Raw genomic sequence first — 11288 nt, 5'->3', positions numbered from 1 at the left:
TTGTATGTTATTTTCAACAAGAAACAGCTGATAACTACAGTCCTGAGAAGGAACAGAATTATTCATAGATTGCTGGAATATCCTGAGTGGGAAGGAACCCTCAGGGATCATCAGTCCAGCCGCTGTCCCTGCACAGACACCCCAACAATCCCACCCTGAGCATCCCTGAGAGCAGTGTCCAAAGCAGCTCTGGCAGCCTCGGGGCTGGGACCATTCCCTGGGGAGCCTGGGCAGTGCCCAGCACCCTCGGGGGGAAGAACCTTGCCCTGAGCTCCATCCCAAGGTCTGGCACAGCTCCAGCCCTTGCTGGGCTCCTGTCCCTGTCCCAGAGCAGAGCTCAGCCCCTGCCCCTCCGCCTCCCCTTGGGAGGAGCTGCAGCCCCCGAGGAGCCTCCCCTCAGTCTCCTCTGCTCCAGCTGAACGAGCCAAGTGCCCTCAGACCCTCCTCAGACCCTCCCCCAGCTCCGTGTCCCTCCTTTGGACACTCTCCAACAGCTTTGGATCCTTCTGATCCAAAGTGTGTGGAGCTCAAAGTGCCTCCAGAACTTAAGATGATTCCCTCCCACAGATCCTGGGCTCAGGCCATGAGGAACCCAGTAACTTCCCTGCAGGCATCCCGACATTCTTCAGCATCTTAGGAGGCCTATGGGATCTGCCCTGCAATGGCATGTCTGGAAACCCAACACGCTTTGGGAGAGTGGGCACCACTTTTGGGGTACCATCCAGGTCCTGGCATAGCTCCCAACTGTGTGGAAAAAGTCACGATACCAGAGGTTTATGTACAAAAAAGAGACAGAGGAGTCCCGTAACTTTATTCATGAACAAAGAGAGAGGCCATGGCATTTCCCATGTGATCTCTCAAATTTTTGGGGGACACAGCCTCCTTTTTATCCTAATTTTTATGGCCACATCACCCTCTCCCTTTCTCCGCTGGCTGAGGTACTTGGAAGGTGCAAACTTCCTGAATTGCCTACTGTATGTGCCCCTCTAATATGCATCCCCCCTTTGTTTAACATATGATATTCATAGTTCTATTGCCTTTGTTCTTATTCTCCAAGTTCAGGAACTGAGCAGGACCTTGGCTGAGCAGCAGTCCATGTGAATTAATACTTTCTGAAACTGATGGTTTCTCCTGTTACTTCCTTATCTACAAGTCCCTGGCCCTATCTACAAGCAGATTCACACAGTCTGTTTGTAAAGAGAATTTCCTCTATTTCCTTTCACCGGGCAGCATCAGGGCACTGGCACTGCCTGTCTGTGGCTGGGCCTTTTGTCACTCTGGTGCCAGTCCTTGCCCAAGCAGAACCCAGCAAGTTTTGTCCAGCCTTTTCAAGCCTTCCTGCGAATCCAAGGCAGATTTTGGATTTTGTTGTTTTGTTTTTCCTTGTTTCTGTAGTGCCAGTCCTTGCCACAGCGGAGCCCAGTGACCCTTTTCCAGCCCAGCCTGGAGGCGGGAAGGGAGTGGGTTGCGATGGGCATGGTGGTGAGGATGGGGATGATGGGACGGTGTGGTTCGGTGAAAGTTGGGGATGGAAATGGCAGAGCTGTGCAGAACGGAGATGCGGGGATGGGGATGACGGTGCGGTGATCCGCAGGCAGGGATGGGGATATCGGCACCGCCTGAGCGGCACCGCCCCGTCCCGCCCCCCGGTGCCACCGTGACCCCGCCGCCGATCACTTCCAGGGCGGCCCCGGCTCCCGATTTGAAAATGCGGGAGCGGCTGCTGGTGCTCCTGTGCGCGCTGGCGCGGCGGCGGCGGCGGCGCGCTGGGGCCATGGCCGGGAACGGCAGCGGCAGCGGAGCCGGCGCCGGGGGCTGGGACGGGCCGCAGCGGCGCGCCTGGCTCCGGCACTACTACAGCCAGCGGCAGAAGCGGCTCATGACGGTGACCGGGGCGGGGCCGCCATGGGAGGGGACTGGACGGGACGCGGAGACGACGGCGTGCGGGGTCACGGGGGGACGGGGGGTGCGGGGATGAGGGGGACACGTGGAAGTCGCGGAGACACAAAGGATGAGGGCGGTCACGGGGAATGCACTGAAGGCGCGGGGACACAAAGGGTGGAGGATACGGGAGACGCGCGGAGGTCACGGCGATGTGGAGGATGGGGAGATGTGGGGACAGATCACGGGGACACAGGATGGGGGACGTGAGACGGAACGCATGGACGTGGGGGATTTGGGGCACGGGCTACGCGGGTCACAGGGACACAAGAAGTGGACAGTGGGGTTCTAGGATGCAAAGGACAGGGTTGGGAAGGATGGGGAGCACGGGGAAATCACAGGGGGGACATAAAGGGTGGGGGATATGTGAGACCCAAAACACATTGAGGCTGAGAACGAGATGTGGGACTGGAAGGACACATGGACACAGAGATCACAAAGGACAGGGAACGTGGGGGTTCTGTGGGTTGCAAAGACAGGGACACAAAGAATGGGACTTGAAGGACATGGGATGTGATCCTGGACACAAAGGACGGTGGATGCAGAGGACATGGGGATGTGAAGGAGGGGGTGACATCAAAGGTGGGGGGTGCAATGGGAGATACAAGGGATCCCTGGCAGTAAGGATAAGCTGGGGGGGAACATGAGCAACCTGCTGGCCTGGGCAGTGGCTGAACGTGACTAAAGCTTCTTTTTAGTTTAAAGATGCATTGTAGAATTTAATAACAGAAAAACAATTCCCGTGGAGAGGCCAGGAGCTTCTCCTTCTAAATCATGATTCCCACCTTTGAGGGGTGCTTTCTCCCCCATCCAAATCAGGACTTAGCCCACAGTTTCCTCGGCAGCTGGAAATCCAGTAGTGCTCATTAAAATACAAACCCCCAGAGCAAGTGCCCCCCCCCAAAAAGGGGCTTTTCCAGAAAACTCTTATCTGCAACACCTGGGCATCTTGTCTGAAGTCACACTTACTGCCTGGTGGGTTTGCAGTGAGTTTTCCCAGGAACAGGAAGATTTGACCAGTGTTAGATCAGCTGGCACCTGGCACTGGCCATCCTCCTGCCTTGAGCAAGTCTCTCGAGCTGGGTGGTCTTCAGAAGAGGGTCCCAGGGAAGTGCAGGGAAGTGCTGTCTCACACTGCTGCTCTCTCCCCCCCACTGCAGCTCCTCATCGCTCACCGGAGGAGAACCAGCTGCTGCTTCTATCCCCGCGCCTGGCCCAGCTTCAGGAGCACGGACTGGTGGGAGCAGGTGGTCCTGAAGGAGTTTGGGCCCCAGGACTGGTTGGAGAAGTTTCGGATGTCCAAGGAGACTTTCTTCTACATCTGCAACCAGCTGCGGCCCGGGCTGGCCCCGCACAGTGCCCACTTCCACCCCACCCTGCCCCTGGAGAAGAGGGTGGCTGTGGCCCTGTGGCACTTGGCCACCAACGTGGAGTACCAGACTCTGAGCCCGCTCTTTGGCGTGGGGCCCTCCACTGTGCAGAGCTGTGTCCGGGAGGTGAGCTACGCTATCGTCTTGCTGCTGAAGCCGCTTTACCTCCGTCTGCCTGACGAGAAGGAGCTGGAGAACATGGTGCGCATCTTCTGCACACGCTGGGGCTTCCCGCATTGCATCGGGGCACTGGACAGCCTGCACATCCCCATCCACCCCCCCCTGCGCCTCACCGCCGACTACTGCAACGGCCAGGGCTGGCACTCCATCCTCACGCAGGCCACCGTGGATGGGCTGGGGCAGTTCTGGGATGTGTCCACCGCCTTTCCAGGCAGCATGGAAAACAGCGCGGTCCTGGAGAGCTCCAGCCTGTGGGTGCTGGCCAAGGAGGGCCGGCTGTGCCCCAACCCTCCCAAGCATTTCATGGGGAAGGCACAGAAGTACGTGCTGCTGGGCGATGCCACGTACCCCCTGCAAGACTGGATCCTCAAGCCCTACCAGGAGGACGAGAAACTCACCCAGCGCCAGCTGCAGTTCAACTACCGCCTGAAGCGGGCCCACAGCGTGATCGAGAATGCCTTCCTGCGCCTCAAGGCGCGCTGGCAGATCCTCCTCAAGTGTGATGACTGCAGCCTGGAGCTGCTACCCACCCTTGTCCTTGCCTGCTGCATCCTGCACAACGTCTGCGAGGCCCACGACAACCCCTTCAACGAGGAGTGGCTGGAGGGCACTGAGCCCACCGAGCTGCCCAAGCCATCCCAGCCTGCGCCGGCCGCCATGGAGGACAACCGGGCAGAGCAAGTGCGTGAGCTGATGTGCCAGTACTTTGAGAGCTGTGGGGAGGGCTGATGGACCTGGAGAGCAGCTGCCTTGCACATCCCTGCTTGCAGACTCACCGTGGACTCTGGCAAACTGGCCCAGTGCTTCCAGCTGTACCAGGCAGACCCAGGGCAGGGAGGGGCGGCCGTGTCACGCTCGTGCTGGGTTTGCTGTGGAGGTTTCAGGCAGTGGAATGTATTTTGTGCCCATTCTCTCTCCCAGTATCTAAACTGTTTGTTGGTGTGTTGTGTGCTGCGAAAGTACAGTGGGGATTAGGGCTGGGAGGGGGAGGCTGCTGGGATATCCCTTTCCTCTTGTCTCAAAGCCTCTCCATTAGGTCAAAATCAGCAGGAACCTTGAAATAAGGCGGAACTCCTTTGAAGGTTTGAAACTTGCCATGTAAACACACATGGGAAGGAGAGGGAAGGAAGAGGCGGAGCAGTGACTTGCAAAGGCTGACGCCAGCCTGAAATTAAACTGCATCCACAAACTCTGGGATGTGTTGCCCTGAGGGTTTGTCCAGCCCGGCACCTGTCAGCCCCTCTCCAGAGAGGTTTGCTCAGCCTGGCGCCCGTGGCTCTTCTCCAGTGGGATTTTCCCCAGCCTGGCATCCCTGACCCCTCTCCGAAGGGGTCTATGGCTCAGCTCCCGGGTCCCTGTGCCCCTGCCCGGCTCTTGGAGCCCTGAGCGGGCCCGGCTGGGGCCGAACCTGCCCCGGCCATGGCGGGCAGCGGCCCTGCCCCTCCCGCAGCGCCCCCTGGCGGGCGGGAGCAGCAGCGCCCTCAGGCGGAGGGGAGGCAGCGCCCCCTCGTGGGCGGCTCCGCCCGTACGTATTGCGCAGGCGCCGCCGCCGGGCGGTCACGTGGCGGAGCAGCAAGATGGCGGCGCGCGGTGAGTGCGGCGCCGGCACTGCCGGGCCCTCCCCGACCCCCCCCTGCTCTCCCCCGGCCCGGGCAGCTCCTCTCGGGCCCCGTCTTCCGCTGGCCCGCCGGCTCCGTCTGGCGCGGTCGCGGCAGGGAGTCTGTGTCCGTCCCGGGTATCCGGTGTAACCGATTACGGACACGCGCTGTGGGGTCGGCCCCGGGCTCCGGTTCTCGGGCACAGGATGGGTCGCGGCCCTTCCCACCCGCCCTGCCCCCGGCAGCGGGACCCGCTGGCGGCTCACCTTGACTCCCTTCCCCGGACGCAGGAGTGTGACCGAGGAGCCCCCCCAGAGTCCCCAGTGTGCCCGGACCCGCCCGCGCCATGGTAACGGAGCAGGAGGTGGAGGCCATCGGCCGCACGCTGGTGGACGCGGCGCAGCCCCTGCCCGCCCGGTTCCGGGCTCTCTTCACCCTGCGGAACTTGGGCGGCCGCGCGGCCGTGGAGTGGATCAGCCGCGCGTTTGGGGACGGCTCGGCGCTGCTGAAGCACGAGCTGGCCTTTTGCCTGGGTCAGATGCAGGACGAGGCGGCCATTCCGGTGCTCATCCGCGTGCTGGAGGACACGGCCCAGGAGCCCATGGTCAGGCATGAGGCAGGTACGGCAGCAGCTCCTGCGGCTCCGGGGACAGGGCAAGGGGCTGGCTGGCACGTGCGGCTTGGGGGTGCTTCCCTCACTGTACAGAGCAGCTCATGGGGGCCTGATCCGGCTTGGGTGTCAAACCCTGAGTCATATAGCATCTCACCACCTACCCTGGCCAGACCTGACAGGACAGGTTGGCCAGGCCCTGCAGTTCCTGCTGGCCAGGCTTCTCCTGTCGTGTTTGTCCTGTTTGGAATCGGTCAGTCCAACCTGTGTCCACGTTTGCCCCATTTGAGATCAATCAGTTAGGCCTGTGTTCATGCTTTAGGGCAAGGCATTGCCAGAGGACACAGCAGGGTTTTTCTCATAGACACCCTGATAACATCCTGATACATCCTTCAGGTGAGGCCCTGGGCGCTATCGGGAACCCTGACGTGCTGGATATCCTGAAACGCTATTCCCAGGATCCTGTGGTCGAGGTGAGGTTCCTGAGGGGTCATTTCTTCTGGGGTGCTGCACTGCTGGTCTCTGTGGGTGAGGCAGGTCCCACCTGGGCAGGTGGGTGGGGACATCACAGTGACATCCTGCTGCATTCTGGGCTTCTCCTGGCGCTATCCAGTGCTGCTCTGCAGCCAGGGCCATGTCCCTGTACCCACAGGTGGCAGAGACGTGTCAGCTGGCCGTGAGGAGGCTGGAGTGGCTGCAGAACAACAAGGAGAACTCAGGCACCAGCCCGTACCTCTCTGTAGATCCTGCTCCCCCTGCTGAGGAGACGGATGTTGCCAAGCTCCGAGAGATCCTCCTGGATGAGTCCCAGGAACTGTTTGACCGCTACCGGGCCATGTTTGCCCTGCGGAACGTGGGGAGCCAGGCTGCTGTGCTGGCACTGGCAGAAGGTGAGGGCCTGTCCTTGCTGTGGGTCTGTCTAGGCTAATCTGGGATGAACCCTTCCCAGATCCAGGACTGCCAGAGCTACTCTCATGTGTTTGTGTCTAGGGTTGCTGTTCTCTGCCACATTACAGGGTGCTGGGTGGCCTCTGGTGTTCCAGAGCTCTCTTGCCACCCTCCAGACCCTCTTCCCTGAGGGAGGGAGGGCACTGGGTGTGATGGTGATCTGTGACCAGCTGGTCTGACCCATTGTCAGACCTGGCCCAGGGTTTTTGGGGTCCTGCTCTCCTGGCCTGGAAAGTCAGGGACTGCTCATGTTTGGGAGTAGTTCTAGAGAGGGGAATGTCCCCTCAGTGGGAAGGGGGCAGACCACAGGAGCTGTGTGGACCCACCCCCAGCCCGAGGGAAGTGGATCAGGCTCTCCAGCCTTCTGGGACTGTTGAGGTCCATAAGACGGGATCTGTCAGCTCCTGCTCCAGCTGCTTGGTCCTGGATAGCTGGAGTCCCTGGCCACGCTGCCATCCCCTGGAACATCGTGTGGTGGGGCAGAACGTGGGCAGGTGCGGGGCAGCAGCTCTGCTCGGGGCGGGTGCTGCCATCACAGGAGGCACTGGGACGGGGCTGGGATCAGGGAGCAGGATGGGAGCAGGGTGGGACGCGTACATGGGGCTGGAGCGGTGACCCATGGCATCCCCAGCTTTCAGACTGGACCTCCATCCAGGCGTCCCAGTGTATTTTGGGCCATCCTGGTACATTTTGGGGCGTCCCAGCTCACTGTCCCCCCTCCCGCAGGGCTGCGCTGCGGCAGCGCGCTGTTCCGCCACGAGATCGGGTACGTGCTGGGGCAGCTGCAGGACGAGGTGTGCGTCCCTCAGCTGACGGCCGCGCTGCGCAGCCGCGCCGAGAGCCCCATGGTGCGGCACGAGTGCGCTGAGGCGCTGGGCTCCATCGCCCGGCCCTCCTGCCTGCAGGCCCTGCGCGCCTTCGCCGGCGACGAGGAGCGTGTGGTGCGCGAGAGCTGCCAGGTGGCCCTGGACATGTACGAGTACGAGAACGGCGCCCAGTTCCAGTACGCCGACGGGCTCTGCAAGCTGCAGGCCTCCTCCTGAGCCTGGACTGGGAACACCTCTGTTGGCGTGGATCCGTGCCTTGCCACGCAGAGCTGGAGGAGGGACTGGGTTTGCTCTCTGGCACAGTTACAACCACCTTTTCCCTCCAAATCCAGGCTGAGCTGCTACTTGCCTCCCCATCACTCCTTGCCAGCTACCGTTTCCTGGATCTGCCCCTTTTCCCTGCCAGGATCAGCACTGCCTGCCCGCAGCGTGGCTTGGGGCTTGGACCAGGTGGGCTCTGCTTGGCACGTCAGAGCCTGCTGCTGCTCTGCAGGGCTTGGGCCTGCCCTGCGTTGGTGCTGCCACGTCGGCAGCTCCGTTCTCCCCAGCTGAGCTTCGCTGGGGGCTAGGATGGGCTTTGGGCACCCGCTCTTGTGGGCTATGGTGTTGGGATGCTTTGAAATTGCTCTCAGTGCTGGTGCTGAGCTGGGGCCCTCCTCGCCCCCGCAGTGGGTTTGGCTTTTCCTGTTGGGACAGGCTGGAGCTGAGCCTGTGGCAGCCTCTGCCCCAGGATGGAGGTTGTTTCATGGCAGAGTTGGGAAGATGTGGCTGGGGTTTTTTCTGGAGGGAAGAAAAAAAGGGTTTTTTTCTGCTGCCATTAGGGTGGGCAGGGTGAGGTAGAGCCTGCGTGGGCTTTTCCCTGTGTTTAACCAGGCCCAGGAGGGCTGAGGCTGCTGCTGGCACCCAAGTCCCTCAGCCAGCCCAGCCTGGGCACTGGGGTTTGGGGTTTGGCAGGGAATAAAGCACTGGCACGGGAAGCTGCTGTGAGTCAAGCTGTGATTTACCTGTGCCCAGGTGTGGAGTGAACCCAGCGACGTGGGGTCAAGCCCTGGGAGGGAGCCTGGGGGCTGCCAAAATGATGTCATAGAACCATTGAGGTTAGAAAGGACCTTTACAATCGAGTCCAGCCACGCTGGGAGGAGGAGGGAGTGGGGTCCCTGATGGCACAAGGCAAAAACCCCAGCCCTGGGGAGCAGGATGAATCGTCCAAGGTGTCCTGGTAGGTCCCACTGCCCTGCAGGGCCTGGGATCCTGCTGGGCATACCTTTTCCCCTTGTCCTCCCCGTGAGTCACTCCCAGGCTCAATCCTCTTAGTCCCTGAAGCCAGTTCAGCATCCCCAGGGCTCTGGTGCTCAGGGACACAGCCAAGGGGCAGCCCTGGCCATGGCCTAGTCTGACCCAGTTCAGGACCCCATGGAAAGGGATCTTAGTCAAGATGGCACCAGTTTTGTTCAGCTGTACACACTGAGAGTGAGTGACATGTGCCCGAGTGCTGTGGGTAGGGTCACCTTGTGTGTGATGTGCAGGGTGAGGGGCTCCAGACCGCAGTTCCCCAGCGCTGGGGACAAACATCTGACATTTTCTGACACTGTTTGGAGTCAGCAGCTGTTATGGGTTGCTTGTCCCAGTTCCCTCACCCCCTGTAGCCCCTGGGTGATGGGCAGGAGCCAGTTGGCACTTCAGGCTCTGGTGAGTCCCTGTGTCCATATCCATCCCCAGGGCAGTGAGATGGGTGATTTCCCCCAGGTCCTGTTATCACTTCCACTGGTGCCTTCTTGGCATGTGGGCTCCAGCACCCTGGAGTTTGCCAGGCTGTTTGTCCCCATTATCACATCAGCTGCACCTTTGTTCACCACACGTGACTCACTCAGACCTTGCAGGGTTGTTTCCCAATCATTCTGTGCCAACATTTGTCTCTGCTCCCCCAAACACCTTTTAAGACAAAATTAGGATAAAATGCATTTCTGAGGCTGGGATCTGGGCAGGGCTGACCTGGGCAGAGCTGGGAGGTGCTGGAGTGGAGCAGGGCTGAGCCTTGAGCTTTGACTTGACACTGAACCTCACCAGCCCGTTCACCCCTCCCAGTCTAGCCTGTGCTGGGAAGGCTTCGGGGTTTCTCCCAAGCTGCTGCTGGTCTGGGCTAAACCCTGCACCCTTGGTGTAGGGGGGGTTGCTTTTGGGGGAAGCATGGACTCTGCACCCCTCTGCAGTCTGCTCTGCCTTGGGGGGTTGATACTTGGGGTGACACGTGGAAACCATTGGGACACTCTTGCCACGGGCTGCTTCACTGTACAGCAGAGGGGGCCCCGTGGGAGCCCCCAGGGCTGAGGCTGCATCCCCATCCCCTCTGCCCATTGCCTTCAGCTCCAAGGGTGCTGTGTCCTCTGCCACCTCAGCCATCTGCTCCAGGGATCTGGGGCCTGCTGAGGGATTTAACCCAGCCCAGGGGAGGGAGGGAAGACCTCGGGCATCTCTCCCCGTCCCTGTCTTTGGGGGTTCTCCAGCTGCAGGTGACTCCCCACTCCTGGGGGTGCAGGGGTACCAGTGGTACTCCCAGAGGGACAGGATTTGGGGATCCTGACCCACATCAGAGCCCACTGGTCACCCCCCATGCTGAGGCAGCTGGGCTGTGCCTGGATTAGCAGGTGCTAAGCTCCTTCTCAGCAACACAGCTCTGTCCCTGGGTGAGTGGCACTGCCACCAGCCATGGGGACACCACTGTCCCTGTGATCTGCCAGCACTGAGGAACCTTGTGGACCCTGATGCCACTTCCCCCTCCGCAGTCCCCTGCGTGGCAGAGGCTTCGGTGGCTTGGGGTGGGTGTGCAGGGATAGCTGGCCATGGCCCTGGCGGGGCGAGTACCCCTCCCTGGCACCGAGGGGGCCTGGGGACCACGGCACTTGCTGCAGTCCCCCCCCGAGGAGGATGGGGTGCTGTATGTGGACTACAAGCCCCCTGCCCTGGACAGCATCCGCCTGCCCCGCTATGTCCTGTACCTGATGATGGCAGCAACCCTGGTGCTGTTGGTGGCATATGCCATCGTGGGGCACCTCATCAAGGACCTGGTGCATGACTTTGCCGGTGAGTGCTACCCACGAGCAGGGTCGGGCTTTGGGGTGGGCAGGGGGCCGGGGGGATCCCCCCCACCTGAGGCTGTGCTGTGGCGGGGCTGGTGCTGCTGACAGCTCCCATCTCTGCCCCTGCAGACTGGGCATTTGGGCCCAAGCCGGAGGAGAAGGAAGGGATGGCTGAGGGCATCGTGCTGGAGGCAGAGTGGCTGGAGAAGGACGAGGTGCTGGAGGAGCAGAAGGCGGAGGATGAAGGCACCAGCATCCTCCCTGGCACGGACATCCCGCTGGGGCTGCTCGCTCCACGCAGCTCCGTCTCCTTTGCTGACTCCCCTGAGAAGAGGTTCTTCTAGGGCCAGGGGACACCCCTGGCACCAGCAGGACCCTGCAGCCCTGCCTGACCAGCGTGGCCCTGGCCATAGGCACTACCCCGCACAAATAAAACCACCTCCCCCAGCCCTGCGAGCCCCTCGGCCCAGCACAGCACGGGGGGTGGTGGGGCTGGGACATCCCAACCTTTGCCTGGGGCAACAGCACCCCTTGGCACAGCTGTGCCCCCTGGCCATGGGCATGGGGGTGTTTAAAGGTGGGTGCTTGGGGGTGCAGACCCATGGTGTGGGTGCACAGCCAGTGGTGGCAGGGGTCACGGGCACACACATGCACACGGAAACACGGATACACCTCTGGATGGGCCAGGCCAGCATGGACACATGGGTAGGCACAGACGGATGGACAGCTGGATGCAG

General features: G+C 61.2%; 3 protein-coding genes across 3 annotated transcripts; all 3 read left to right on the top strand.

Annotated features, from left to right (window-relative positions):
* The first annotated feature begins 1600 nt into the window (after positions 1–1600).
* Positions 1601–4402, top strand: LOC120763320 (uncharacterized). The gene is made up of 2 exons (XM_040086500.2): positions 1601–1885; positions 3102–4402. The coding sequence occupies exons 1-2, from the start codon at positions 1601–1603 to the stop codon at positions 4218–4220; spliced, it is 1404 nt and encodes a 467-aa protein (XP_039942434.1). The 3' UTR covers positions 4221–4402.
* A 637-nt stretch (positions 4403–5039) lies between these two features.
* On the top strand, positions 5040–8451 carry DOHH (deoxyhypusine hydroxylase). The gene is made up of 5 exons (XM_040086942.2): positions 5040–5081; positions 5380–5709; positions 6096–6172; positions 6352–6589; positions 7374–8451. The coding sequence occupies exons 2-5, from the start codon at positions 5436–5438 to the stop codon at positions 7688–7690; spliced, it is 906 nt and encodes a 301-aa protein (XP_039942876.1). The 5' UTR covers positions 5040–5081; positions 5380–5435; the 3' UTR covers positions 7691–8451.
* A 144-nt stretch (positions 8452–8595) lies between these two features.
* Positions 8596–11052, top strand: SMIM44 (small integral membrane protein 44). The gene is made up of 2 exons (XM_058423624.1): positions 8596–10555; positions 10681–11052. Exons 1-2 carry the CDS (start codon positions 10315–10317, stop codon positions 10893–10895), a joined length of 456 nt encoding a protein of 151 aa, XP_058279607.1. The 5' UTR covers positions 8596–10314; the 3' UTR covers positions 10896–11052.
* The last annotated feature ends 236 nt before the right edge of the window (positions 11053–11288 follow it).

Source organism: Hirundo rustica, chromosome 26 (genome assembly GCF_015227805.2).
Source record: "Hirundo rustica isolate bHirRus1 chromosome 26, bHirRus1.pri.v3, whole genome shotgun sequence".
NCBI classification, from domain to species: domain Eukaryota; kingdom Metazoa; phylum Chordata; class Aves; order Passeriformes; family Hirundinidae; genus Hirundo; species Hirundo rustica.
The sequence above is the reverse complement of the archived record's forward strand: the minus strand, read 5'-3'. Positions and strand labels throughout refer to the sequence as shown.

What these genes read in the sequence shown, in the direction of transcription:
- SMIM44 (XM_058423624.1), top strand. Translation starts at nt 10,315, where the DNA reads ATGGCCCTGGCGGGGCGAGTACCCCTCCCTGGCACCGAGGGGGCCTGG. An exon ending in CCTGGTGCATGACTTTGCCG is followed by an intron (nt 10,556 to 10,680) that starts GTGAGTGCTACC and finishes CTGCCCCTGCAG; the next exon opens with ACTGGGCATTTGGGCCCAAG.
- DOHH (XM_040086942.2), top strand. Translation starts at nt 5,436, where the DNA reads ATGGTAACGGAGCAGGAGGTGGAGGCCATCGGCCGCACGCTGGTGGAC. An exon ending in CATGGTCAGGCATGAGGCAG is followed by an intron (nt 5,710 to 6,095) that starts GTACGGCAGCAG and finishes TACATCCTTCAG; the next exon opens with GTGAGGCCCTGGGCGCTATC. An exon ending in TGTGCTGGCACTGGCAGAAG is followed by an intron (nt 6,590 to 7,373) that starts GTGAGGGCCTGT and finishes CCCCTCCCGCAG; the next exon opens with GGCTGCGCTGCGGCAGCGCG.
- LOC120763320 (XM_040086500.2), top strand. Translation starts at nt 1,601, where the DNA reads ATGGGGATATCGGCACCGCCTGAGCGGCACCGCCCCGTCCCGCCCCCC. An exon ending in GGCAGAAGCGGCTCATGACG is followed by an intron (nt 1,886 to 3,101) that starts GTGACCGGGGCG and finishes CCCCCACTGCAG; the next exon opens with CTCCTCATCGCTCACCGGAG.